At 38.1% G+C, this 25,381-nt stretch overlaps 1 protein-coding gene across 11 annotated transcripts in view; it reads right to left on the bottom strand.

Annotated features, from left to right (window-relative positions):
- UBAP2 (ubiquitin associated protein 2) overlaps window positions 1-25,381 on the bottom strand; it is a 131,642-nt gene that overhangs the window by 20,190 nt on the left and 86,071 nt on the right. For 7 of the 11 annotated variants that reach the window (XM_082627844.1, XM_082627848.1, XM_082627847.1 and 4 more), the window contains 9 exons: window positions 25,115-25,169; window positions 23,568-23,671; window positions 19,119-19,184; window positions 14,521-14,573; window positions 11,435-11,502; window positions 9,214-9,403; window positions 5,498-5,711; window positions 2,236-2,513; window positions 1,462-1,631 (listed from right to left, as the gene is read on the bottom strand). In XM_082627844.1, coding sequence (XP_082483970.1) covers window positions 1,462-1,631; window positions 2,236-2,513; window positions 5,498-5,711; window positions 9,214-9,403; window positions 11,435-11,502; window positions 14,521-14,573; window positions 19,119-19,184; window positions 23,568-23,671; window positions 25,115-25,169 — 1,198 coding nt within the window. Of the gene's footprint in view, window positions 1-1,461; window positions 1,632-2,235; window positions 2,514-5,497; window positions 5,712-9,213; window positions 9,404-11,434; window positions 11,503-14,520; window positions 14,574-17,973; window positions 18,490-19,118; window positions 19,185-23,567; window positions 23,672-25,114; window positions 25,170-25,381 lie in introns of those variants that run through there. The other 4 variants (XM_082627846.1, XM_082627852.1, XM_082627851.1 and 1 more) reach the window with 4 other exon arrangements.

The following is a 25,381-nucleotide window of genomic DNA, read 5'->3' as shown; positions in this document are numbered from 1 at the left end:
TCATATATGGCCTTTATTATGTTGAGGTAGCTTCCCTCTATGCCCACTTTCTGTACAGTTTTTATCATAAATGGGTGTTGAATTTTGTTGAAAGCCTTTTCTCCATCTATTGAGATGATGATATGGTTTTTCTCCTTCAATTTGTTAATACGTTGATTGATTTGCGCATATTGAAGAATCCCTGCATTCCTGGGATAAACCCCACTTGATCATGGTGTATGATCCTTTTAATATGCTGTTGGATTCTGTTTGCTAGTATTTTGTTGAGGATTTTTGTGTCTATGTTCATCAGTGATATTGGTCTATAGTTTTCTTTGTGACATCTTTGTCTGGTTTTGGTATCAGGGTGATGGTGGCTTCGCAGAATGAGTTTGGGAGTGTTCCTTCCTCTGCTATATTTTGGAAGAGTTTGAGAAGGACAGGTGTTAGCTCTTCTCTAAATGTTGACAGAATTCACCTGTGAAGCCATCTGGTCCAGGGCTTTTGTTTGTTGGAAGATTTTTAATCACAGTTACTACTGCATTATTTAAATGATGCAACTGAAGATTCAAAAGAACCACCCCTCCCCCTTCTCAAATTAGACCCACCTAATTTAATTGACAGGCAGGGTGACATCTTTAAGAATCCTTAAGAATCTTTAAGGAATCCAGATATTGTGAGTCCATCCTTAGAAAAGGGAACTCAAGCAATTATCAGATTTAGGCTCTAGAAAGTAAAAAATTTAATAAAATAGAATCTAAAATCTGGGATTCTCTATTTATAAAATATTCCACTGAAAGAAAGTAAGTATTGACAAAGATGTATAGAAACTGCATCCCTCATAAACTACTGGTAGGAATGTAAATGCTGCAGCCTCTGTGGGAGAAGTCTGACAGTTCCTCAAGTGGTTAAATATGAGAGTTACCATATGATCCAGCAATTCCTAGGTATATATACAAAAGAAATCAAAGCACACAAAATTTTTAACTGAATTTTCACAGCAGCATGATTTATAATAGCCAAAAAGTGGATGCAATCAAATGTCCATAAACTAATGAATGAATAAACAAAATGTGATGTATCTGCAAAATGAAATATTATTTGGAAACAAAATGCATACACACTATAACATGGATGACCCTTGAAAACACTATGCTAAGTGAAAGAAGTCAGATACAAAAGGCCACTTATTGCATTTTTCTAGTTATGTGCAGTGTCTGGCACAGGCAAATTCAGAGACAGATTACTGGTTTCCAGGGGATGGGGGAGGGGGGAAATTGGAAGTGACTGCTAACAACGGGCACAGGATTTTTTAGGGTGATGGAAGAAATGTTCTGTAATTAGATACTGGTGATGACGGCACAAACCCATCACTACAGGGTGTCTTTTCTCCACCAGGTGATTTCTTAGGCTCTATTTTGTCTTACTTTGCAAAGGACTTAATTCAGTCAAAACCGGAGAGAGAAGTGGGAAGTTGTATACCTTAAAGATTTCGAATACAAGCTAATGGGAATCTGGCTACTATTTTCACTGCTTGCAGCTGATCCAAATTCAGAGAGAGAAGGTTCTGATCCAAATTCCAAGGCACCAAACTGGACATTTAATCCTGTGACATCTGCTGAACCAGGCATTTCCACTGCAGAAGCTGGGATCTGAAAAAGCAAAACCATGACGTCAGCAACAGAGGTCAGAGATTCCAAGTCCCAAGGCCTACAAAGCTAACAAGCACTGGGTTCCCAGGGCATTGTGGGCAGGCCTGAGGAACAAGGAGTGAAAGGCTGAAAGGAAGGAAAAAGGAACATGATTTTTTTTTTTTTTAAAGAGAGAGAAAGGAACAGAGCAAAGAAAAATTATAAAGTTAACAGGAGAATAGTCAGTGCCACCAACTGCTTCTTTGAGCAAAGAGAGGGGGCAGGATTGTGGTGAAGGATGAGTGAAGAAGAGGGGCCTCTAATGAAAGCATTACCTGCTCAACGAACCACTCATCCTCTGTCTACAGAACACAGCTAAATACGTAAGAACAGCAGGTCCTCTGAGTTAAATACACAAGACCATCAGATTTCCTGAGCCAGACCTGTAATTTGAATGGACAGTCCCTGTCTCTTAGCGCAAACCCATTCCCTCTATATTAGCCCAGTTGCTCAGAAATGACCGAGTCCTCATAAAGCAGTAAACTATGTACTTGAAAATACCACAGGAACTAAGTGTTAAAATACGTCCATCTTTGGGACTGTGACTTCACGATGGAAGACCCACCTTAGAAGCTGGAGGTATTCGCCGCTTAGGGAGTTTGATGTGTTTAGGCTGTGGCTGGTGAGCAGACACGGCGATGTTTTCGACAGTCATGCTGGGAAGCTGCAGAAGTTTGTTCACAGTGGAGGTACTGCTGTCTCTGGGTGCTGACTCTCGGAGTTTCACCTGGGAAGGAAAGGACTCCAACCCAGGAGGAGGAACAGTGACTGCCTGAGTCTGCTGCTGCTGTCGTTGGCTCAGTTGGCTAAGAACAGGGGATGGCTCAGGCTGAGATTTGAAGTCTAAGAAGGCGGGGGGGGGGGGGCAACAATCAATCATTTAGGCACATGAGCTCACAGCTCCCTCTTCCACCAGCACTGATGCTGAAGGGTTGCTGTCTTCACTAGTTTCTCCCAACCGTCTTCTAGCTGAATCCCAAACGTGGTGTGTGCGTGTGTCTAATGTTTAACAACTGGTATATGATAGATTGAAAAGAACACCTGAATGGGTTTGTAGCTAATGTCTTATGCAGAGAGGAGATTCAGTTTATGCTAAAGCATATAGGGTGGGGAATAGGTGTTTTATATTAACTTCTGAAAACTATTTTATTGATTTTTTTTCAGTAAGTAACATATGTGATATTACAAAATCTAAAAGGTACAAAAATACACATGAATGTGATGTGAATACAAATCACTCTTCCACCCCATCCCCAAATTTGATCCACAGAAGCAGACACAGAACCCAGTTTCTTGAATATCTTCAGATATACTGTTTCAGTATATATACATAGAGACACACACACACACATATATCTTGCTTCCTCGCAAACCACTTAGTTTTCAGAGACTGTTCCACATTAATGTGTAAAGAGCTACTTCATTTTTATGATTACAAAGTAATCCATCATACATAGGTATTGATTTTTAAAACCAGTACTATATTAATAAACTTCTAGGTTTTCCGATCTCTTGCTATGAAAAACAATGCTGCAATGAATATATTTTTACGTAAGACATTTTGGTCAAGTGCAAGTATATCTGTAGGCTCAACTGCTAAAATACAGTTGCTGGTTCAAAGAGTGACTATATTTTAAATTTTGACAAACACTTCAAAACTCCTATCTCTAGACAGAACACAAACCTTTTAACATACTGTAATACCACACTTTTATCCTTCCTTGTTTGGTTGGTGGAAAAATGGCAGAAAAGACACAAATTAAAATGATATAAGTTTCGGGGCTTCCCTGGTGGCTCAGTGGTTAAGAATCCGCCTGCCAATGCAGGGGACATGGGTTCGAGCCCTGGTCTGAGAAGAACCCACATGCCGCGGAGCAACTAGGCGCCCGTGCACCACAAATACTGAGCCCGCGCGCTTAGAGTCCATGCTCCGCAACAAGAGAAGCCACCGCAATGAGAAGCCGGTGCACCACAACAAAGAGCAGCCCCCACTCGCCGCAACTAGAGAAAGCCTGCGCCCAGCAATGAAGACCCAACGCAGCCAAAAGTAAATAAATTTTTTTTAAAAATGATATAAGTTTGGCTAAAAATCATGGCATACACTTAAGTTTTCTTTGCCTATGAACTCTGTCCATACCCTCTCTTGACCATTTTTTTTTACTTCGTTGTTGGTCTCTTTGATTTTTATTTAGTTTTTGTATTAAGGAAGTTAGTCCTTTGCCTATGATACAAATTTTTTTTTCATAGGTTGTCTCCCTTTTCATTTGGTTATGGTCTTTCCTATCATATCTAGAAAGGTCTACCTCACACAGAGTATATCAAAATCTTCCCATGTTTTTCTCTATTATTGTTCTAGATTCATTATTTATGCTTGGGTATTTCACTCATTTGGCACTTTGCTGAAGAGTGGGAGTTAGGGATCCAACTTCATTTTCCAGCCAGTTACCAAACAGAAATAAACCATCTTTCCACCATTGAGTTGAAATGCTACCTCTGTCATATAGGATAGAGGTTGGCGATCCTTTTCTGCAAAGGACAAGACAGTAAATATTTTAGGCTCTGAAGGCCATCTGTTAGCAAATTCTCAACTCTGCCTTTGTAGATTGAAAGTAGTTATAGGAAAAACAGAAATGAATGGCTGTGGCTGTGTTCCTATAAAAGTGTACTTACACAAACAGGTGACAAATCCAGTTGAAGGTTTGCCATCCCATTACTTAGTATATTTCCATCATAGATGAATCTATTTTTGGCTTGATATTAGAGGCATGTACAAAGAAGATGGGCTTTTAAAGAATATGGGAATAGCACGCTCAAATCTAAAAACTCACACCACTCATCTGTTAAGTATGCAGAAAAAAGTTAACATACATAGGAGGCCTATAGCTGCCATCAGAAATGCCAGCTTGCAGATGGGCTCTCAGCTTCTGTCTGGGAACAGGGAATTTTGGTATGTTCTAGACAAAGGATGCCTACACTCTACCTGATAAAAGGGATTCTCTGCTCCTCGATTATTTGTACAATGTAGTTTATGTTGAATACTTGCTTTCCTTCTGGGATTCTACAATTTTGGTTTGTACTAGGTGGAGGGTGCCCATGTAACCAGTCCCCCAGTAAAAACCTTGGGCACTGAATCTTTAGTGAATTCCTTGGTAGACACAACTTCAAACCTAGAGTAGTCTCAGGCTTGTAAACAGTAAACCATTTCACTCAGCAAAGAAATGTGCTTCCATGTCTCTCAATACACCCTAAACATAAACCAGACAGCTGACCCTATGGTTAAAGTAACCCCCTGCTATTGTGGCATGTGTGTGTTGGTGGGAAATGGTGGTTTAATGTCAAAAAGTCTATGAGAGTACAGCTTAGAAAACATCCAACTTACACATGATGCCTTTAAATTATAAACCACACACATTAAGGCTGGACCGAATCATGGTGGATACACGCATGTGTTAGAATCAGAAAGCAACCAGAGGATGTGATTTAAAGTGTTGTCCACATTCCACCTTCTTATTCTAATAAAGCTCAAAACATCTGCCTAGGCATTTATTCAAAGTGTTGTTTCCTTATATTTGCATGACTATTCCCATGCTTTGGCACGTCTCTTCACGGTATGTACTTACCACTACTACTACTATTAACAAATAAATGCAGGTATTTATACAATGTCAAGCTGGCTGATTTAACTCAGCAACTCTGCAGAAGTTCTACTAAAAAAGAAATATGTCTGGTCAAATCCACATTAGTGTGCAAAAGTCAAACTGCTCTGCTAATGTTCGGCATGTCCTCACTAGGGGCAAACCACCACACTTACCAAAATACACACTTACCAAAATGACTAAGGACTGAGGACTGGGATGCTGAGGGCTTGAGGTCCCAAGAAGAAGCGGTTGTGGGAGGACTTGTATTATTCTGCTGTGAACTTGGGGTGGTGGTAAACTGGCCCAAACTCGGAGCTTCCAACTGGTCCAAAATCTGGGAGCTGGTGATGTTTGCCATTTTGGAAGGTGCGAGCTCTCCAAATCCTGAACCAAGGATGGATGACTTTAAAGGGAAAGAAAAGCAAAAGTCCTCAGCAATACAGAATTTCTACAACAGGCTCTAAAACACGCCATGTATTTTCACAAGGATTTTAAAAATTATAACCTAAAACATTCTGAATTAGTAAGAACCATCTGAGTAAATACTACATGAAAACATTACTATGTAACAATATCTGACTACATAAATCCAACAGTCCTTCCTGATCCTGATATAAGAGGTTAGAGGGGGCTTCCCTGGTGGTGCAGTGGTTAAGAATCCACCTGCCAATGCAGGGGACATGGGTTCGATCACTGGTCCAGGAAGATCCCACATGCTGCGGAGCAACTAAGTCTGTGAGTCACAACTACTGAGCCCACGTGCCACAACTACTGAAGCCCGCGCACCTAGAGCCCATGCTCCACAACAAGAAAAGCCCGTGCACCGCAACGAAGAGTAGCCCCTGCTCGCCACAACTAGAGAAAGCCCGTGCGCAGCAACAAAGACCCAACGCAGCAAAATATAAATAAATAAATAAATTTAAAAAAGAGGTTAGAGGGAAGGGGAATATTTCCCCTAGATTTTAAGAAATTGATTTTTACTTAAAAAGTGTTGTCACAAGTTCACAAACACAATACTACTTTTTTTTTAAGTAAAGAGAAATACCATGAATAAAACGACAGAGACAAGCCTGAAAAACAAAATACAGTCTTTAACTTTTTAATGTTTTTAATAGGTTTAGTCACAGAGATATCAGCCATCAGGTCATCCTGCAAGATCAGATGCAGTTCGCAGTACTTACTTAAAAAGTTCGTATTCCAAAATCAGATATGAATTACACAGGTGGTATCTGTGTATTGAGCAGATTCCCTGGACACTGCTGTGTTTATTTCAAGGTGTTTAGATGACTAACTACACCAAATACGCTCCCAATGCGAATGAAAGCCTATGACTAGACAACATACAGTGGCAGATCAACTGCATTTTTACTTATCACAATCATTCAGTTTCTGGAAAGGTTAAGTCCTTTGTCAAAAATAACTTTGCAGGCACTTCCCTGGCGTTCCAGTGGTTAAGATTCCGTGCTTCCACTGCAGGGGGGCACAGGTTCGATCCCTGGTTGGGGAATTAAGATCCCACATGCCGTGTAGTGTGGTCAATCAATCAATAAATAAATAAGTAAACAAGCAAACATTTAAAAAAAACAAACCTTTCCATAACCATCTTAAAGGTTAAAAAGAGAAATGATCTGCATTCCATCAAGAGGTCAGATCTAGAGAGCGGAATTATTTCTGCTATCAATTTCCAAAGGCATGGACTATCTATCCCAGTTGTTCTAAAGGTATCCAAATTCTCCAAAACTAGGCTGTCGGCACTTATTGCACATCAGACACAGAATCTGCTTCTATTAGGACAGTTGTGCTGACGTTACTCATTGCTACTCCTGATTCTGTGCTCATGCTGCCCGCTACCTACTCTTATGTTGCTATAAATCCGCCAAAACCCAGCTCAAGCCTACTTGCTCAATAAAGGCTTCTTGGATGATGCTTCTATTCTTTCTCTCTTTTCTTACCTAATCTCTATCCTGTTTCAGTATTTAATCTTAATGCACTTTCTGTGTGTTTCACAACACGATGACATCACCGCATCAATGACTAGCATCTTGCTTTAGGTAACACTTAGCACAGGACTTTAATTCCACCTACGCATTTCAATCAATGGGGGCAGTTTACAAATGTGTCTATTGGTACACTTGTGCACATGCACTCACATATACATAAGCACACACGAGTGCCCAACTCCCAAGCACAAAGATTCTGACTGGTCTCGTGTAGAATCTGGTATAATTTTATTATTATTATCATTATTAATGTTGTTATTAACTAAAGTTTTCCAATGGTTATAAAAGTACAAGTAGGGTTGGAACTTCCCTGGTAGTCCAGTGGTATAAGAATCCGCCTTCCAACGCAGGGGACGCTTAATTCCTGGTTGGGGAACTAAGATCCCACATGCCGTGGGGCAACTAAGCCTGCGCGCTCTAGAGCCCACATGCCACAACTAGAGAGAAGCCCGCGCGCTGCAATGAAAGATGCCGCATGCCGCAATGAAGATCCCGCGTGCCGCAGCTAAGACCCAATGCAGCCAAATAAATAAATAAATAAAAATAATTTTTTTAAAAAGTATAGAGGGTTGAGAACCACTGCTCTAATATGCTAAACAAACAATTCTTACTCCAGTTTCTCAAGATGTTGTCCACAACAAAAAGCAACATACCTGGGGGATGCTGTAAAAAACAGAAACAAAAACAAAAACTCAACTCACGTCTTATCTACGCTCTCAGTGGCCTATGATTCCAGCAAGTCAGCAAGGACATCACATCAGTATACCAGTGGCAGATGGAGGAAAGGAATTGGATGGTTCAATCAAACTCAGGGGTATTACTGGGCCATCTCAAAACAGAGACAGCACCCTGCCTTGGGCCTGTCCGACTTCAAGCATGGATACCCTCTCAAACACTATCAACAATGGCACTAAAAATGTCAAGTTCCCAAGCCTGTTATACTTGACATGACATGACTATGTAGAGTAAAAGATAGCAATGAAAAGTTTACATATTCAATTCTCCATTTTTTTAGGGAACAGCAAAGGATTTTGAGTCAAGTGGGAGAGGGTGATTATCATAGATCATATTCATAAGAAATTCCATTTCTCAACTGTAGATTTCAGGTAAAACACAGCAAAGAATGAACCAAAGTAATTGTCACTAGGGAAAGCTGTGGATCTGTGTTTATAGTCCTTCCAACCTCCCCTCTGCCACCTCAGAACTGCCCACACTTGGATAGGGACTTGAGTTCACCATTCTGCAGCTACATTCTTTCACATTCTATGCTCTTTTATTCCCATCACCTCTCTTCATATGCTTCACTAAAGGTTCCTGAACTTCTTTCTGATGGGAGTTTAATTCTTATGGGAGCCAGAGTCATATACGCAGCAACAGATGACACTGTTCCACTGAAAACGCATTTAAATTTTTAAGGGCCTCTACTACATAATTTTTTGGAATAACAAATAAAAATGCAAAAAATGTAAGAACCTAGGTGGACCTAGAAAGAACTATTCTTGCATATTAGCAAGCCAATAATCACAAATATTAGCATTTAAGTAAACTGGAAAGCAAAGGAAAATTTTAACATCTTAAGTATAGAGACAGACTTGGAAACAAAATCCAAGAAAAAAAATCATTAGTAAGAAGGATGCCTAACTAAATGATTATGACTAAACTAATTCATAATTCAACTAATCATAAAGAAGTATTTTTATCTTCATCCAGAAAACTCAGTAGTTGAATTCCACATGGCATCATCAGATATGTGCTTGGAAATTATCACATCATTGTTTTCTGGACTGAGATCTAGTATAGACATTTTTATATGTAAAAAATAATCACAAGGCATGTGTCATTCTAGAATACATTTGTTCATGGGTACATTCCTTAAAATCCCATACTGAAATAAAAGTGAGTTACCAGACTCTGAGGTGGATAGGGATTGACAGCAGTGGAGCTGCCAGTCCCTTGTGCCATCTGACTGATGTGCTGAGAATTTGTGAAGACAAGGGCTTGGCCAAAGCCCTGCTGTTGGGAAGTTTCAAAGGAGTTGACTTCTGAGGCTTGACTGTGAGGAACAGGCTTCTGGAGCAAGGCTACCAGATCAACACTAAGCAGACAAAAAGCAAATGAAGAATGAGTCATAAGCAAATCTCACCAAAAAAATGAATTTGAGAAGTGAGTCAATATAAAGTAATAATAAGTTCATGCTAAAAATAATCCCAGTGACGAAAACCTTTGGAAACTGGAGTTTAAGGGAGCCAAAAGCAGGGAATCAATCATCCGCCACACACTCCTCCTCCCCAATAAGGCACACCAAGCCACAGAGACTGAAACAGGGCTTTGCAGAGAAGAGAAACAAAAAGGTGCATTAAGATGTTTCCACAGAAATGGCACAATGACAACTGATTTGAAAACCTGGAGCAACTGAGTACACTTAAACAGTTCTCTCAAGTTTGGCTTGTTTCCTTTAGAATATTTGGCTCCCTTTATCACTTGAAACCAGTCTCTCTTAAACTTTCCTAAAGGAGAGTGAATCCATATTTTTGAGGAATGAGGACCAAAGCCGTACTAGACCACTGAAGCAGTCTGACATTTATCATAAATATTCCTATAAGTTCTGCATTCTATCCAATAATATATTTACATTTATATAAATCTCATATAATTTCTCTTAAATATTTAGGAAAAAATGCACAATGTATTAACAAATACTCTGTTAACTAGAATTCTTATGATGTCCCCAGAAAGACAGAGATTCAAATTTGAGAATCATGGTATTAAAACCTGAAAGCATGAGGAAGAAGTGATCTTCCAAGTAATATACTACCTGACATGGGAATGAGCCACTAATTTCTCCACAGGATGACCTAACATGGTAATTTGCTCCATTAAATCTTTTTAAAGTCCAGTTCCCAGGCAGTTCTCCTAACGAAAACTCTCACCATGTCAGTGAGGCAGATTCTGGAAGGTCAAATAATTCAAAACTCACTTGTGATATATAGCAAAGTTCCTAGGCCTAAGTTTCTCTCCTTATCCACTACCAACTCTCATGTTCCCATAACCAGATTGAAGTTATGGAATCTAGTATTTTGGACCCCAAGGTAATGTTCTAACTTATGACAGCCTAATTCTAGGGATACAAATCCATGGTGGTTATATTACATATGACCCATCTTAAAAGTTCCATTACTAAAAAAACCAGAACCAAGTTCGATTCCAAAAGACTGATAAGACATATGCATGAAAAACAGTCCAGCACTGTCTTCTGAAAAATAACCATTGAAAAGGTCCATTTCTTATTTTTTAAATGAAAATGATCCTATCAAATTCATTGAGTACTAAATACAATGCAGAAGTTATATCCATTTAAGAAGAAATTCTGAGCAATTCACAAAATATATTGCAAGACATAACCTTTGATCGTTTTTATTTCCCTATAATGAAGTCTTATAACCATCACATTTAGCAAGAGATTGAGCATGTTGGGTTCAAAACTGTCTTCAATGCTCAGATGTCATATATATCAAAGCTCTCATCCTTCTAGATCACTGCATTTTGAAACCATAATCAAAGGTTTTTAGAGTTATTGTAAACACTAGGATGCAAATAAATGCTTTTCAATAATTCAGTTCTGCACACATTCTAACAATGTTTCTATTACCACAAAAGCTCCTTCCTTTTCTGTAATCTATGAAATCAGTAGATTAAAACTAGTAGAACCCATATAAAATGAGAAGTTTGTACTACCCTGAGAAGGTCTAAATAAATGGTATTATAGGAAGAAACCAAAGGATAGTTCTGTTAAGTTTATCTGTCAAAAACAGTATGCTTACAAAAGTAAAAAAAGAACCATTAAATAGATTTAACATTATCTCTGTCACAAATTCTAACACAAACATAACTGCTATTTTAATTCATCAGTGATTACAACAAATTAGGAAATGATGGAGGCTCTGTCAGCTCACCAAGTAAGTTAGGGATAAAATAAAAGTCTTACACAAAAAAGAGAAAAAACAGAAAGAGAGTCAAGAAAAGGGTAAAATATAGAAAGAGATCTGAGGAAGAAAACAACTCTCCTGAGGCAAGCAATTTCAATGATGCTTTGACTAGAAAACAAAAGGTGGGGGAAAGCGTTTACCTTTGCCCAGGTGTGACAAGATGCTCTGCTGGAGCAGCTGAGGAAGTGAAGACCTTTGTTTCAGAAAGCTGTTATGAAAGGATTAAAAATATTTTAATCTTATTTTAATCAAAATGTATCAAATTCCTGACAATTTTTAGTCACTGGTACTCTTATTCTAGTTCACCCAAAAGGTGGTCAAAGGAAAAAAATATACAAGTGATTATGGCACATCATTTTCTTATGAAGATAAATTTAGATTGATAATCCCACAAAAGAATTCCACATCAGCGAAACAAGAAAGTGAAGTAGTAAAGCCAGACCCTTGTGCCATAGTTCAAGTCCCAGTTTCACTATTCTACTTCACATTATATAAAATGAGAACACCAATAAAAACCACCACTAATGTTACTATAAACACCAAAAAGGAGTAGGAAAGTTTGAAAAGGCAAAATAATTGACATTCTCTTTCCCCAAACACAGATGGTTTTAGTATTTTGTTTATTAGTAATAGGTTTACTAGTCATAGATTTCCTTACTGTTTTTATCAAAATAATTTTATTGAGGTATAACTCATACAATAAACTGCGAATATTCAAACCGAATAACTAAATGAGTTGTGTCATAGGTATACTCCGTGAGACCATCACCAAATCAAGACAATGAACGTATCTATTAGCCTAAAAGTTTGCTCCTGTCCCTGTGTAATCAATTCCTCGAGCACTCACTTTCGTCCCCAGGCAACCACCGGAATGTTTTCTGTCACTACAGATTAGGCTGTATTTTCCAGAATTTTAAGTGGAATTTTTAAACATACAGTCTTTTTTGTCTGACTTTTTTGACTCAACGTAATTGTTTTGAGATTCATGCATATTGTTTTAAGGTACTTTTAAGGCACACAGGATAAAATTTCTTGAAACCTCAGCTGACACTGTTGAAAGGCAGACTCTTTTTATGTTTTCAAAGTGGGGCATGGGCTTTTAAAGGCTGATATTGTTGATCTAATGACATAATGTGAAAAATTAATGAAAATGCTATTCCAAGACTGCTGTAATTCTTAACAACGTTAAATGTCTCAGAACTCTGAAACCCGGCATAAAATCAGACTTCCTAAGACACTGATATTAAGGCAGGGGCAGAGCAGACAGTAGATGTCCATTCTCCGTAAAAACAAGAGTGCTGAACTGATGATACTGTTTCAACAAGAAAGGCTTATGCTATGCTGCACCCTAATCCAAGGTAGTATCTTAAGAATTCTAAGGAATCCATTTTTGCCTTAAAGATTCTTACAAATTAAATTAAGACAAAGAGAGAAGCAATTAAGGAGTAATTCTATTAAAAGTAACAACAGAGTAGACCTAAAGCCTTGAAAATATCAAGTTCAAGGAAAACGAGAACTACATTTATCACTGAAATCCTATCTAACCCGGTAGAGTACAGAAAATTGCAGTTTTCTTCTCCTAAGCTCTAGAAGGAATTTAGGATTTGCATTTTAGATTACTCACCTTTCAATCACCATTACTTTGTATATGTCAGAAAACTTTGAAGTAATTTTGATATTTCCTGAGAAAAGATGCCCAAATCCCTATTGTAATTCTTTTCAGTAATTATATTGTGATTCAATATGGTCTATACAGCAGAATATTACTGCCTATATGTGTGTACATTTGAACTGCTTGTTAGCAGACTTACATCATAAGACCTCATCTGAAGCACAGAAACATCCCATCAGTTAGGGATGACAGTTATTATGATATTCGTTTTAGGGATGAAAAATAGGAGGCTCAGAAAGGAAAGATGCCTCATCTGAGGTCAACAGGTCAACCCAGCTAGAATCTGAATACAGGTCATCTGCGCTCTGACAGCCTGTTGACTTTCTAACCTGCCTACTGACCCAAACAGGCAAGGGGATATAAAGCTTTAAGCTCTGGAAGCCTTTTTTTCTCCCAACAAACTCTTAGCAAAAATTCTAGTAACACAAAACATTTAAAAGGACAGCTCTGTTTGAAATAAGGTATGGTGTCCACAGGCTGCTCACCCTCACTTCCTATCATCACTGGTACCATCCCTCCACTGATTCTAATAGCCACCCATCTAGTTCAGTCTCCTCAGATTACAGGTAACAGAGAGCCCGCTGACATCATACCCCAAGGACTTATGGTTAGTATGTAGCAGAAGAAAATAAAAAACCCTAAATTTCCAAAATTCCAATCAAATGAGCATATCTTTCTTTTTCATACCCTACCCAGCTCACTCCCTAACAAGTCAGATAAAATAGTTGCTAAAAAGAAAGAAAGCACAAGTGCACTTTTGTTTCTTTTTAAAAAATGTTTGTGAGTACAAAATGGGGAGAGGGGGAATAATCTCAAAAAGAAAAATAAAATCTCAAAGTCTGGGTCACTTTATGCAATTTTGAAGGTCAATACTTGTAAACCCTTTATTCTCTGCCTTCCAATGTCAGCTGTAACTCTCTGACATGTACATACTTTTGTTCTGGGCCTTAAGAGTGAAACAGAAAAATGGTTAAGATATCTTATGCTGAACACAGAACCTAGAGATCAACACTACCCAGAAGCTAGTACAGTATATTCAAAAATGTCTGTGGAATAAATGAATACAAAAAGAGCCAGTCTAGTTGAAAGGGAATTGGTTGGGCCTAGAATCAGAATGATTTATTCAGGTTAATTTCAACTATAAACCCCAAACATAAGACTGTCTCCTTTAATAAAAGGGTTATAAAGAGTAAGTATCGTTCACAGGCCAGGATAAGAGCATCAGCTAGTTATCAGGCCAAATAAAACAAAGATAGAGAAAAAAATGATGTCACTCCTATTTAACACTTGGTTTTTTTTTTTGGCCGCACCACGTGGCATGTGGGATCTTAGTTCCCTGAGCAGGGACTGAACCCGTGCCCCCTGCATTGGAAGCACAGAGTCTTAACCACTGGACCGCCAGGGAAGTCCCAACACCTGGTCATCTTTAAACGGTTGCTTTAAAACCAAGTTTCTCAAAAACCTGAAAACACCAACTTCCTTCTGAGAAGCATCTGCTAAAAAAAAGCAACATGGTAATCACAGAAGTCTGTGATTCTAAGTGTAAACACTTACATCTTCAGTCCAGTCTTCCGTTGTCCACTCGTCCACAGAATTCTTCCAGGCCCCTGTTGACAATCACAGTTTACACCACAAAGTCATATAATGTCTGATTCCAAGTGGTTCTCTATTGTGTACGGCACAAGATATATCACATATACCATTAGCAATATAGTTTACAATCCAAGAAATATGAGGCTCAATCTATCTCAAGAAAATCAGTCATGTTTTCAAATGCAACTTGGCTAAGTACTATCCACAAAAACTCAAAAGCAATGTCTCAGATTGCTTTTGGATGATATCCAAGCAATTCTGCCTTAAGAAAGAAAGAATGGCACAGTACAAATAAATATGTTTAACAAGGAGTTCCTTATGATATATATTATTTAAAAGAGAACGCAATTCAGTATAAGGCAGCTCTGCTTTGGGCCCTCATTTCAGGTGGATTATCAAATTTAGAGAAGTATGCTTTTCTTTTTTTCTTGGCTGTATTGGGTCTTCGTTGCTGTGCTCAGGCTTTGTTGCGGTGAGCAGGGGCTACTCTTCTCATTGCAGTGGCTTCCCTGGTTGTGGAGCATGCGGGCTCTGTAGTTGCAGCACGTGGGCCCTAGAGCACCTGGGCTCAGTAGTTGTGGCTCATGGGCTCTAGAGCACAGGCTCAGTAGTTGTGGCACACGGGGTTAGTTGCTCCGCGGCATGTGGGATCTTCCTGGACCAGGGATCGAACCCGTGTCCCCTGCATTGGCAGGCGGATTCTTAACCACCGTGCCATCAGGAAAGACCCGAGAAGTATGCTTTTTATATTAGTACCACTGTATGGTTTTCTAATAGGTCTCCAGCAAAGCTAAACATTAGTCCTATTCATATAAAGTCTGTGGCTATTAACTCCTGATGAACAGGTACAGAAAATGTGCTCAAACAGTTCTTACAGAACAATCACTTATATATAAAACAATTAAATGCTTTAAAGAAAAGCATATGAGTTCAGATATGCTGACATTAGTGCTTAGCAATTCTGTATAAGTATATTCCCATTATCTTAAAGCATACGTGCAAACACACACCCAGATAAAATGCTTTTAAAAGGAAGCACACCAAGATACTAACTATAACCACCATCAGGAAGGATTGTGAATATTTTCAGTTCCTTCAATGGGAAGAAATAAGTTGAGCATCTGACTTACAATGAGGTTTGTGTGTGGGAAAAGGAAGGGTGTACCCCTGAAGGAAAAAGGCAGATGAACAGATCTAACTTCCTTGGAATCATGTCAATAACCTAATAACTAAACTGATGGTGTCACCTAAGAAATAGTCCTTTTCTATGGAATGCTTTCAATAGGATGTCCCTAATTTAAGATTGATCATGGCAAACAAAAGTAGAATCTATGGATATATGGAGTATGGCTCCTTGTAAAATACCACCCAAGATATGCTACTCTGTGATTGTAAAACGGAGATGTTTCAAACCTGAAAACATTCTCTGGTGTGTGAGAAACCTACACACACCACTTAGAGACTTCATGTATACTGTGGATGACAGGGCACATGCATTGCAGGAAGAACTCCCTGCTCTTCTGTCCCTCTCAACCGCATGTATCCTTGAAATAACAGTAAAGCTTGATAGATAAAGGTTTCAATATTTTAAAAAATAAATTTATTTATTTATTTTTGGCTGCATTGGGTCTTCATTACTGTGCACGGGCTTTCTCTAGTTGCAGCGAGCGGGGGCTACTCTCCATTGCAGTGCATGGGCTTCTCATTGTGGGGGTTTCTCACTGCGGGGGCTTCTCTTGCTGTGGAGCACGGGCTCTAGGCGCACGGGCTTCAGTAGTTGTGGCACGCAGGCTCAGTAGTTGTGGCACACAGGATTAGCTGCTCCGTGGCATGTGGGATCTTCCTGGACCAGGGCTCGAACCCGTGTCCCCTGCATTGGCAGGCGGATTCTTAACCACTGTTCCAGCAGGGAAGTCCCAGGTTTCACTATATGAACTGACAATATGATCCTTTGTTTTGGCTAATTTATCATATCTTTAAATGGCTTCCATAATTTGTCCAGAAATGTCACAAAACTATCAATTTATGTGCCCCCAAAACATCTCTTTTAATTAAATATTTTCATAAACGAAAGCAGAAAGACATAATAGTTTAAGTGAAGAAACACAAGGTGCAATTAGTCCCAGTCAGAAATCAGTACTGAAACCTGGATCTCCAGACCCCTGCACAGGCCTCTTCACACACTGTACACAAAGCTAAATGAATCCAAGGCAAGCCATCCACCTATACTTCACTATCATCTTCCTTTCTTAAGTACTAACTAGTGCCTTTCTTAAATACTTATAATCTCCAACGTTTTACTATATTTCCTTCAAGACTTTTGTCTAAGTACATGCATAGTTTTAAAAGTTTACAAGTGGACTAATTTCAAAGATGGCTGGTACATAGTGGTCTTGGTGCCACCTCCATCCAACTCACCCTGTGTTCATGCTGTCAAATTAATCATAGGAGACAGTACTCTAAAGACTGCAAATTCTATAAAAAGCTGAGGCTCATTCTAAGCAGATTTAGGAACACTCTAGTCAAGAAATAGAAAAAGCCTCAAAAATCATTCATAAAACTTTCACCTTCAAAGCAACTAAGATTATAACGGGAAACAATTTATGATGAATTTTCCTTAGGAACCTTTCATCATCAATCATCAACCAACTAATACTGGGTTAAAAGCCTACATGTAAAGAAAGCATGATGCTAGGTATCAAAGTCATATCTCACTGAAAAGACAAGTAAAAATTTAGGGGGTGATCAGGGTAGTACATTACTGAATGATATATAAATTACACACACTGATTAATACACTGGAATACACTGGAAATTTACAGGATGAAAAAGTTATGGAAAGCTAGAATGCTAAGAGAAACTATATGGGGAAGATGAATCACAGCAAAAACCTTGAAGGCTGGAAAACATCTGAACAGATATTTAAGAAGGGATATTCTGGACTTCCCTGGTGGTTCAGTGGTTAGACTCTGCGCTCCCAATGCAGGGGGCCCGGGTTCGATCCCTGGTCAGAGAACTAGATCCCGCATGCCTCAGCTAAGAGTCCGAATGCCGCAACTAAGACCTGGTGCAGCCAAATAAATAAACGAATGAATGAAAAAAATTTTTTTTTTTTTGCGGTACGCAGGCCTCTCACTGTTGTGGCCCCTCCCGCCGCAGAGCACAGGGCCCGGACGCGCAGGCTCAGCGGCCATGGCTCACGGGCCCAGCCGCTCCGTGGCACGTGGGATCCTCCTGGACCGGGGCGCAAACCCGCACGACTCCCAACCACTTGCGCCACCAGGGAAGCCCTAAATTTAAAAAAAAAAAAAAAGAAAAGAAAAAGAAAAAAAAAGAAGGGATATTCCAGGGGAGAGAAACAATGATGAGGCATTACAAAAAATTATAAAATATTAAAATTAACCTAAAGTTCAGAACATCCTTTTTTTTTCCCCAAAAATGTATAAGTTGTGGCAAAATACTTATAAAATTTACTACGGTAATCATTTTTTAAGTGTACAATTCAGTGATACTAATTTAAAACACACATTCTTATACATGATATGTAAAGAGACTGGCCTACCACTTAGAAAGGAGTATTATGAAAATAATTAAAATGCAAACTTAGACATGTAGAAGAGGATGAGAAGCTGAGTACATTTACTTATTTTATTTTTATTTATTTTTGGCTGCATTGGGTCTTCATTACTGCACACAGGCTTTCTCTAGTTGCAGAAAGCCAGGGCTACTCTTCGTTGCGGTGTGCAAGCTTCTCATTGCGGTGGCTTCTCTTGTTGCAGCTCTAGGGCTCTAGGGAGCATGGGCTCAGTAGTTGTGGCGCACGGGCTCAGCTGCCCTGTGACATGTGGGATCTTCCTGGTCCAGGGCTCGAACCTGTGTCCCCTGCACCGACAGGTGGATTCTTAACCACTGTGCCACCAGGGAAGCCCCCTGAGTACGTTTAAAAGCAGGCAGAAGACAATGTATGAAATTGTAAGCAGAAGTCCAACATGGTAAGGTGTTATGTCAAGCAACAGAGGGGAAGCCCCCATGTCAGCAGCCAGGGTCAAGCTGTCACAGTGACCCACCCTAGAGACACGGACTCTAAAAACTACATGACATTAGATACAGAAGAATACAGAGTCAGGTCCTAAAATCTTATTTTGGAATATTAAAATTTTATAGGAAGACCTCGCTCCCCATTGTAGACCTACAGACCTTCATATCAAAAATATGAGAAAAATTCAATGACATTAATTTATTTCTAGCTTAAAACAATAAATTAGAGATGTATGCTTTATGTTCAGTTTAACTTGATGTTAGCCCTCTATCAAAAGGACATATAAGGCAGCCTTGTAGAAAAAAGGACAGCAGTGATGCAAAAATCTGTGTCACCTTGAAGGCCAATGTGAAAAACACTTCCATTATCAAAAGCTGATAATTATTTTATCAAGTAGGTGTAAAAATATAGTTTACAAACATTCATCTTGAATTTTTATTAGCTAGCCTTGATAAAAATGGAAGATATTTTAAGCATTTTATCAGATTCTTAACTAAGAAATAATAAAAAAAATTCATACCTTTGAGTCCAAAAGAATTTTTGTTTGGCAGATTCTGAGCTACATTTTGAGCATTTGATGCCAGTTCTGTGGATCAATGTAAAATGGAAGGTTTTAACATATCACAACAATTAAGGTATTCATCAGAAGAGAAATTGGTCAGCAAATTAAACAAAGGAGGGAAAGCATCAAACTAAGTATATGCTGTGTGTCCAAGGAAAAAGAAACTTACTGCAATCCATGCTATGACACACTGCTATGGTCCAACTATGAACCTTAACAGCCAGACAGATCTTGAACATTCAATTTACATCAATTATACTTGTTCTCATTCCCATGTTCACCAAGCTCCCTTCCCACTTGTCAAAGAAAACATTCCAATCTGTTTAAAAGGTATGTTCTTAGTAAATTTATAAATTAGCAGTTTGACTATCCTTCAGTCTTTCTATTTTGGGTAATGTTTGATTCTGACTCTAGGGAATGGATTTGATTATTATCCTGTCAAGTCAGGTTTCTGAGTTTGTGAGGCTGTGGGCTAGACTCAGAACTCTGTGTTATCAACAAGACAATACCATTCTGTGAGGCCTCTAGAGAAATAGCCAGCACTCCATCAGATGACATCCTTTAACTGTATTTTGCATCGAACATATTCTGCTACTCTAAATGAAAATAAGAGGAATGAGAGGGAAGAGAAAGGCAAAAGGAGAAGGAAGAAGAGATGGAGGAATATGAAAAAAGAAAAATAGTAGTTAATGGACTAATTCAAGATTCTGTTTCAAACATCTGATTTAAAAATCAGTGACGGTTATAAATAAAGCCACTATAAACATCACATGCAGGTCTTTGTGTGGGTGTTTCCATTCCTCTTCAGTAAAAACCTAGGGTTGGGATTGTAAGACTGTATAGTATATGTATGCTTTCACACCAGGAACATAGGAGTTCGAGTTACTCCGTCACCTTCACTAACACTTGGAACTGTCAGTTTTCTTTTAAAGCTATTTTAATGGATGAAAGGTGGTAGCCTACTGTGGTTTTAATTTGTACTTCCCCAATGACCAATGATGATTAGCACATTTTTGTGTGCTTACTGCCATCCATATATCTTCCTTTGTGAAGTATATGTTCAAATCATTTGCTCATTTTTCATTAACTTTTTATTTTGAAATAATTATACATTCACAAGAAGTTATCCTTCACCCAGTCTCCCCCTATGATTACATCTCACATAATTCCAGTAAAATATAATAGCAAAAAAACTGACACAGATACAGAATGTGTATACCGTTCTATGTCAAGTTTGTATTGTGGTAAAATAATGTTTATGTGGTAAATAAAATTTACCATGCTAATTTTTTTTTTTTTTTTTTTGCGGTACGCGGGCCTCTCCTGTTGCGGAGCACAGGCTCCGGACACACAGGCTCAGCAGCCATGGCTCACGGGCCTAGCTGCTCCGTGGCACGTGGGATCTTCCCGGACCGGGGCAAGAACCCGTATCCCCTGCATTGGCAGGCGGACTCCCAAACACTGCGCCACCAGGGAAGCCCGATGCTAACCTTTTTAAGTGTACAGTTCACTGGCATTGATTAATTCACAATGTGATATAACCAGTATCACCATCCATTTCCACAACTTTTCATTTTTTGTTCATTTTTAATTGCTCATTTTACTAGGTTGTTTGTTTTCTTCTCAACAAGTTGTGATAATTTTTTACACATTCTGTATACAAGTCCCTTTTCAAATAGGTTTTAAATAAATACTTCCTCCTAAACTATGCCTTGCTCCTTCATTCTCTTTATTCTCTTCTGAAGAACCATGTTTTTCTTTTAGACTCATGCTTATTATGCCCTATGTAAGAAATTTTTGCTTAATCCAAGGTGGCTAAGATTTGCCCTGTATTTTCTTTAGAAGTTGTGCTTTCAGGTTTCACATGTAGAGCTATTATCCACTTGTGGTTATTTTTTATAAACAGTAATAATGTATGCCATTGAATTGCCTTGGAACCTTTGTCCAAAACCAATTGTATCTGTGGGTTTATTTCTAGATTTGCTATTATATAATTGATCTATGTCTGTGCTTTTGCCAATTCCAGTCTTGACTACTGTACCTTTAGGGTAACTTCTTGAAATCAAGGAGTGTGAATCTTTGAATGCTGTTAGTTTTCAAAACTGTTTGGGCTATGTTCGTACCTATACTTTTCCATAAAAATTTTAGAATTAAGTTGCTGACACACAAAAAATCTGCTAGGATTTTGAATGAACTTGTACTGATCCTGTATATCAATTTGGGGAGAAATAACATGTCAATAATATTGAATCTTCCAACTCATAAACACTGAGTATCTTGCTCCCTTTTTGGGTCATCTTTGATATTTATCATCATGTTGCATAATTTTCAACATACAAATCTTGCACATATTTTGTCAGATTTATACCTAAGTGCTTCATGTTTTTGTACTACTATAAATGGTATATCCTTCTGTTTATTAATGCTTCTTCAAACACTCAATTTTATATTTTACTGTAAGATTTTATAATTTATATTTTCATTTAGAAGTCTTACCTTGCACATCATTAGACTTCTTCATAAGCATCTGATATTTTTTGAGGCCACTAATTTTTTTTCCACTTTCTCTTTGTTGATGGTTTATAGAAATAATACCTGTCAACTATCTACACTGTTTAAAGCTTCCTAATTAATTTCATTAATTTATCTATAGCTTCTTTTATATCATTGCCAGAAATGACAGGTGTTTTCCTCCCTTTCCAACCCTTCTTTTCTTTTTCAATCTTTGTCTCAGTGGTTATGACCTCTGGTACAGGGGTGAATAGAAATAATGAGAGTAATCCTCCTGTTTCTCTTCAGTTCGACTAAATCTTTTGCCTTTATTTAAATAAAAAAAAAAGGTAAGAGTAGTGAGAGTAAGCCCCTTGATCTTGTTACAAAAGAAAAATATTCTACACATCACTATTAATTTTGAGGTCTGCTGTGACTTTTGTAGAAATCGGGAATGAATGTTGGGTTTTGTCAAATGCTTTTCCTTATTAAAATGATATGGAGATTCTCCTTTATTCTGTTAAAGGGGTGAAAAATACTTTTGTTATTGAGATATAACTCACATAATATAAAATCCACACTTTTAAGGCACAGAATTGATTGGTTTTCAGTATATTCACAAGGTGTACAACAATCATAACTACTTATTCCAGAATATTTTCATCGCTCCAAAAAAATCTGGCACCCATTCCTAGCCACTCCCCATTTCTCCCAAACATTCCCAGCCCCCAACAGCCACCAGTCTACTTCTGTTTCTATGTATCTGACTAATCTAGATAGTTTTTCTTACACATTCAGCCACTGAAGGACATTTGGCTTTTATGTGAACCTGTATCTTCCATTCTCTTGGGTATATATCTAGGAGTCGTCTGATTTTTTAAATGTTAAACTTGAATATCAAGTACAAACTTAATGTGGCCATGATATATTAGCCTTCTTCTAGTTTACTGAATTGATTTCCAATATTGTGACTTAAAAATTTTACAGTTGTTTTGAAGAATGAGATTAATCTGTAGTTGCAAATGTTAGCAAAAAATTTACTGACAAAGTATCTTCTGAGGATTTTTAATAGCTATAATATTAATTATAATAGATTATAAAGATAATTAATATCAATATTCCTTTTCTCATTCCTACAACAAATTATATGTTTCTTCTGTTTCCCTTAATAAGTCTCACAATAAACTTATCAATTTTATTGATACTAGTCTTTTCAAATTACCATTTTTATAACTTTCGTTGGTCCTCTCGATAGTATATTTGATTTCTAGTTAGCTGTGCTTCTGTGATGGTGGCAACTGTCTTTTTTAGCTAATTATTGAGCTATACTTTTATATTTTGGGTTATAATTCACGAAGTGTCAAATTATGTTTTTATAAATATAATCACAACAGTTAATATATGTTATTAGGAAAAAATCTTCAAAAGAGCTTTATTAAATAAATAAGTCAATTAACAAGTATTTATCTGTGAATTTCAGTAAAGAAAAAATCTTAAAACTGCAAGACACAGAAAAATCTGCAAAAGCAACTGTTGCCCTAAACCCATCTATCATCATCTACGTCTTTATCTGGCCAAATTTGTGTTCACCATTATGAATGGTAAATACTTTGTTTCAAGTCTTGCACTAAGAAATTCTATATATCCCTGACACTGAGATTTGAGTGTGGTTTGTACTGCCTTACACAGATTTATTACAGCCTCTTCTTCAGAGTGCAAAAGGGGTAAACCACATACTTTATCACCAATGAGATTTGTAAGTGAGAAACTTTGGAGGTAAGAATCAGCTAAGAGTAGTATCAGAGGTAGGACAGCTGCCTGTTTTTCATTTTTCTCCACCAGCACACTTTGATGTCATCTTTGTACGTTAACAGCTCAAACAATTAAAATACATCTCTGGTGAGAATAGACACTTACCAGTTCCCTCATCTGCACCATTCTGAGCAGCTTCCCAAACTACTGGTTTTGTCCCACACCCATCTATAGATGGAGAATCTGAATAGTCCGCAGGGTTAAATGTCCTTGGGTTTGAAATAAAGAATAAAGGCAAATCACAAAATTAACTGTACATCATCTTCCCCGAAACAAGCCCCGTCCCTTCTAAGAACCACTATAAGAAACTTCACCCTCCTTCTCCTATTTAATTACAGCCAATTCGTCGCGCCATCGGAATGCAGATCTTCTGAAAAGCAGAGGTTGCTAGAACCTTCCATACACTCTTGTATGATGCTCCTACTTTCCTAAATTGTTGTCCTCTGCATCCTAAAGCAAGTGTGGAGACCTATAATAGTTCTAGGCAGAGTAACGGCTCTAATGAAAAACCCACCCACCCCCTCCCAACTAAGCCTAGACTTAAATAGGCAATAGGTCTTTTCTTCCGAAGTCAGAATCCAATTTTGGATTTGAACCTTTTACAGTAGAAGTATATGATTCTTTTTGTTTAGATGGATATAAATAAAAAGAAAACGTTTTGTTCAGTGCCTCTTTTTAAATTAAAATCCTCAATACCCATGATTCAGATGTCTAACTAGAGCCAAATTAAATAGCACTGCTAAAATTTTCACAACAGAATTAAAAAAATTTTTTTTCAGCATTATTGGGGTGTCACTGACAAAAAGAACCACAAGAGTATTTTTTAAAGTAGACAGCAAAATCCACAAAATCGTTTAAAGCTACTGGGTTGGGCACATACGTTCATATGTTCCGGCCAGTTTGCTCCCTGTGTTTTCATCCTTCCTTTGTCCACAGGGAGCTCAGGCAGAAAACAGAGATGGCAGGAGTCACCACCTGAAGGCAGTGACCCCCAACAGTGCTGCCCTGGAGATATGGAGAAACAAAGGACTTTTCCTTTCTTGACTGTCATCCACTTATGGCCTCTATAAGAAGCTTAAAAACTTTTTATAAAGATCAGGGGGAGCTAATGTTTTAGATAACAGCAAAAAGTGAAAGAACCAGAAATAATGAATAAATAACTGATTATACCATCTATTTAATAACAATATACTCATCCTTCACTATTACAATTCAAGATAAAAATGATTGCTTTTCATAAAAAAACAAAACAAAACAAAAACATTTCATTTACTTACTATTCAAAGACAATTGCTGGATTTACCAACATAACTCTTAAGCAATGGTTTTCAACTGGGGTGGCTGTGCACCTCCCTCCCAGGGAACATTTGGCGATGTCTGGAGATATTTTTGATTGTCACAACTTGAGGAGGGGTGCTACTGGCATCTAGTAGGAAGAGGCCAGGGATGTTGCTAAACATCCTACAATGTAAAGGGAACCCCACCACCTCAACAAACTATTATCCAATCCAAAATGTCGATAAAGCCAAGGCTAGAAAACTGCTCTAAGGCCTACTGCAATACAATTTTATTTGTGTGATTTTGCTTTTTCGGTATTGTTTCTTTAAACTAGAGAAGGTAATAACTTCAAAAATAGGATGGCTAAGACTTACCCCATGCCTTGTGTTGAGAATCTTCCTGCCCCTCTCCCTCTGCCACGTCCAAACCCTTTTAAAAAATATATAGTGTAAAAATAATACTTATGTCCTACACAACTATACTTCTACCAACTTCATCCCTTACACACCTATCCAAACATTACTGTCATTGTTCCTAACAGCAACAACATTCCCAACCAGTGAGCCCAATCTGCTGGTCCCTAATGACACAAATATCTACAGTTATTGATCTCAAAGGATAGAAAAGAATTTAATTCTGCT

Source organism: Mesoplodon mirus (assembly GCF_964341445.2).
Source record: "Mesoplodon mirus genome assembly, chromosome: 1".
In the NCBI taxonomy this organism is placed as follows: Eukaryota; Metazoa; Chordata; class Mammalia; order Artiodactyla; family Ziphiidae; genus Mesoplodon; species Mesoplodon mirus.
The sequence above is the reverse complement of the archived record's forward strand: the minus strand, read 5'-3'. Positions and strand labels throughout refer to the sequence as shown.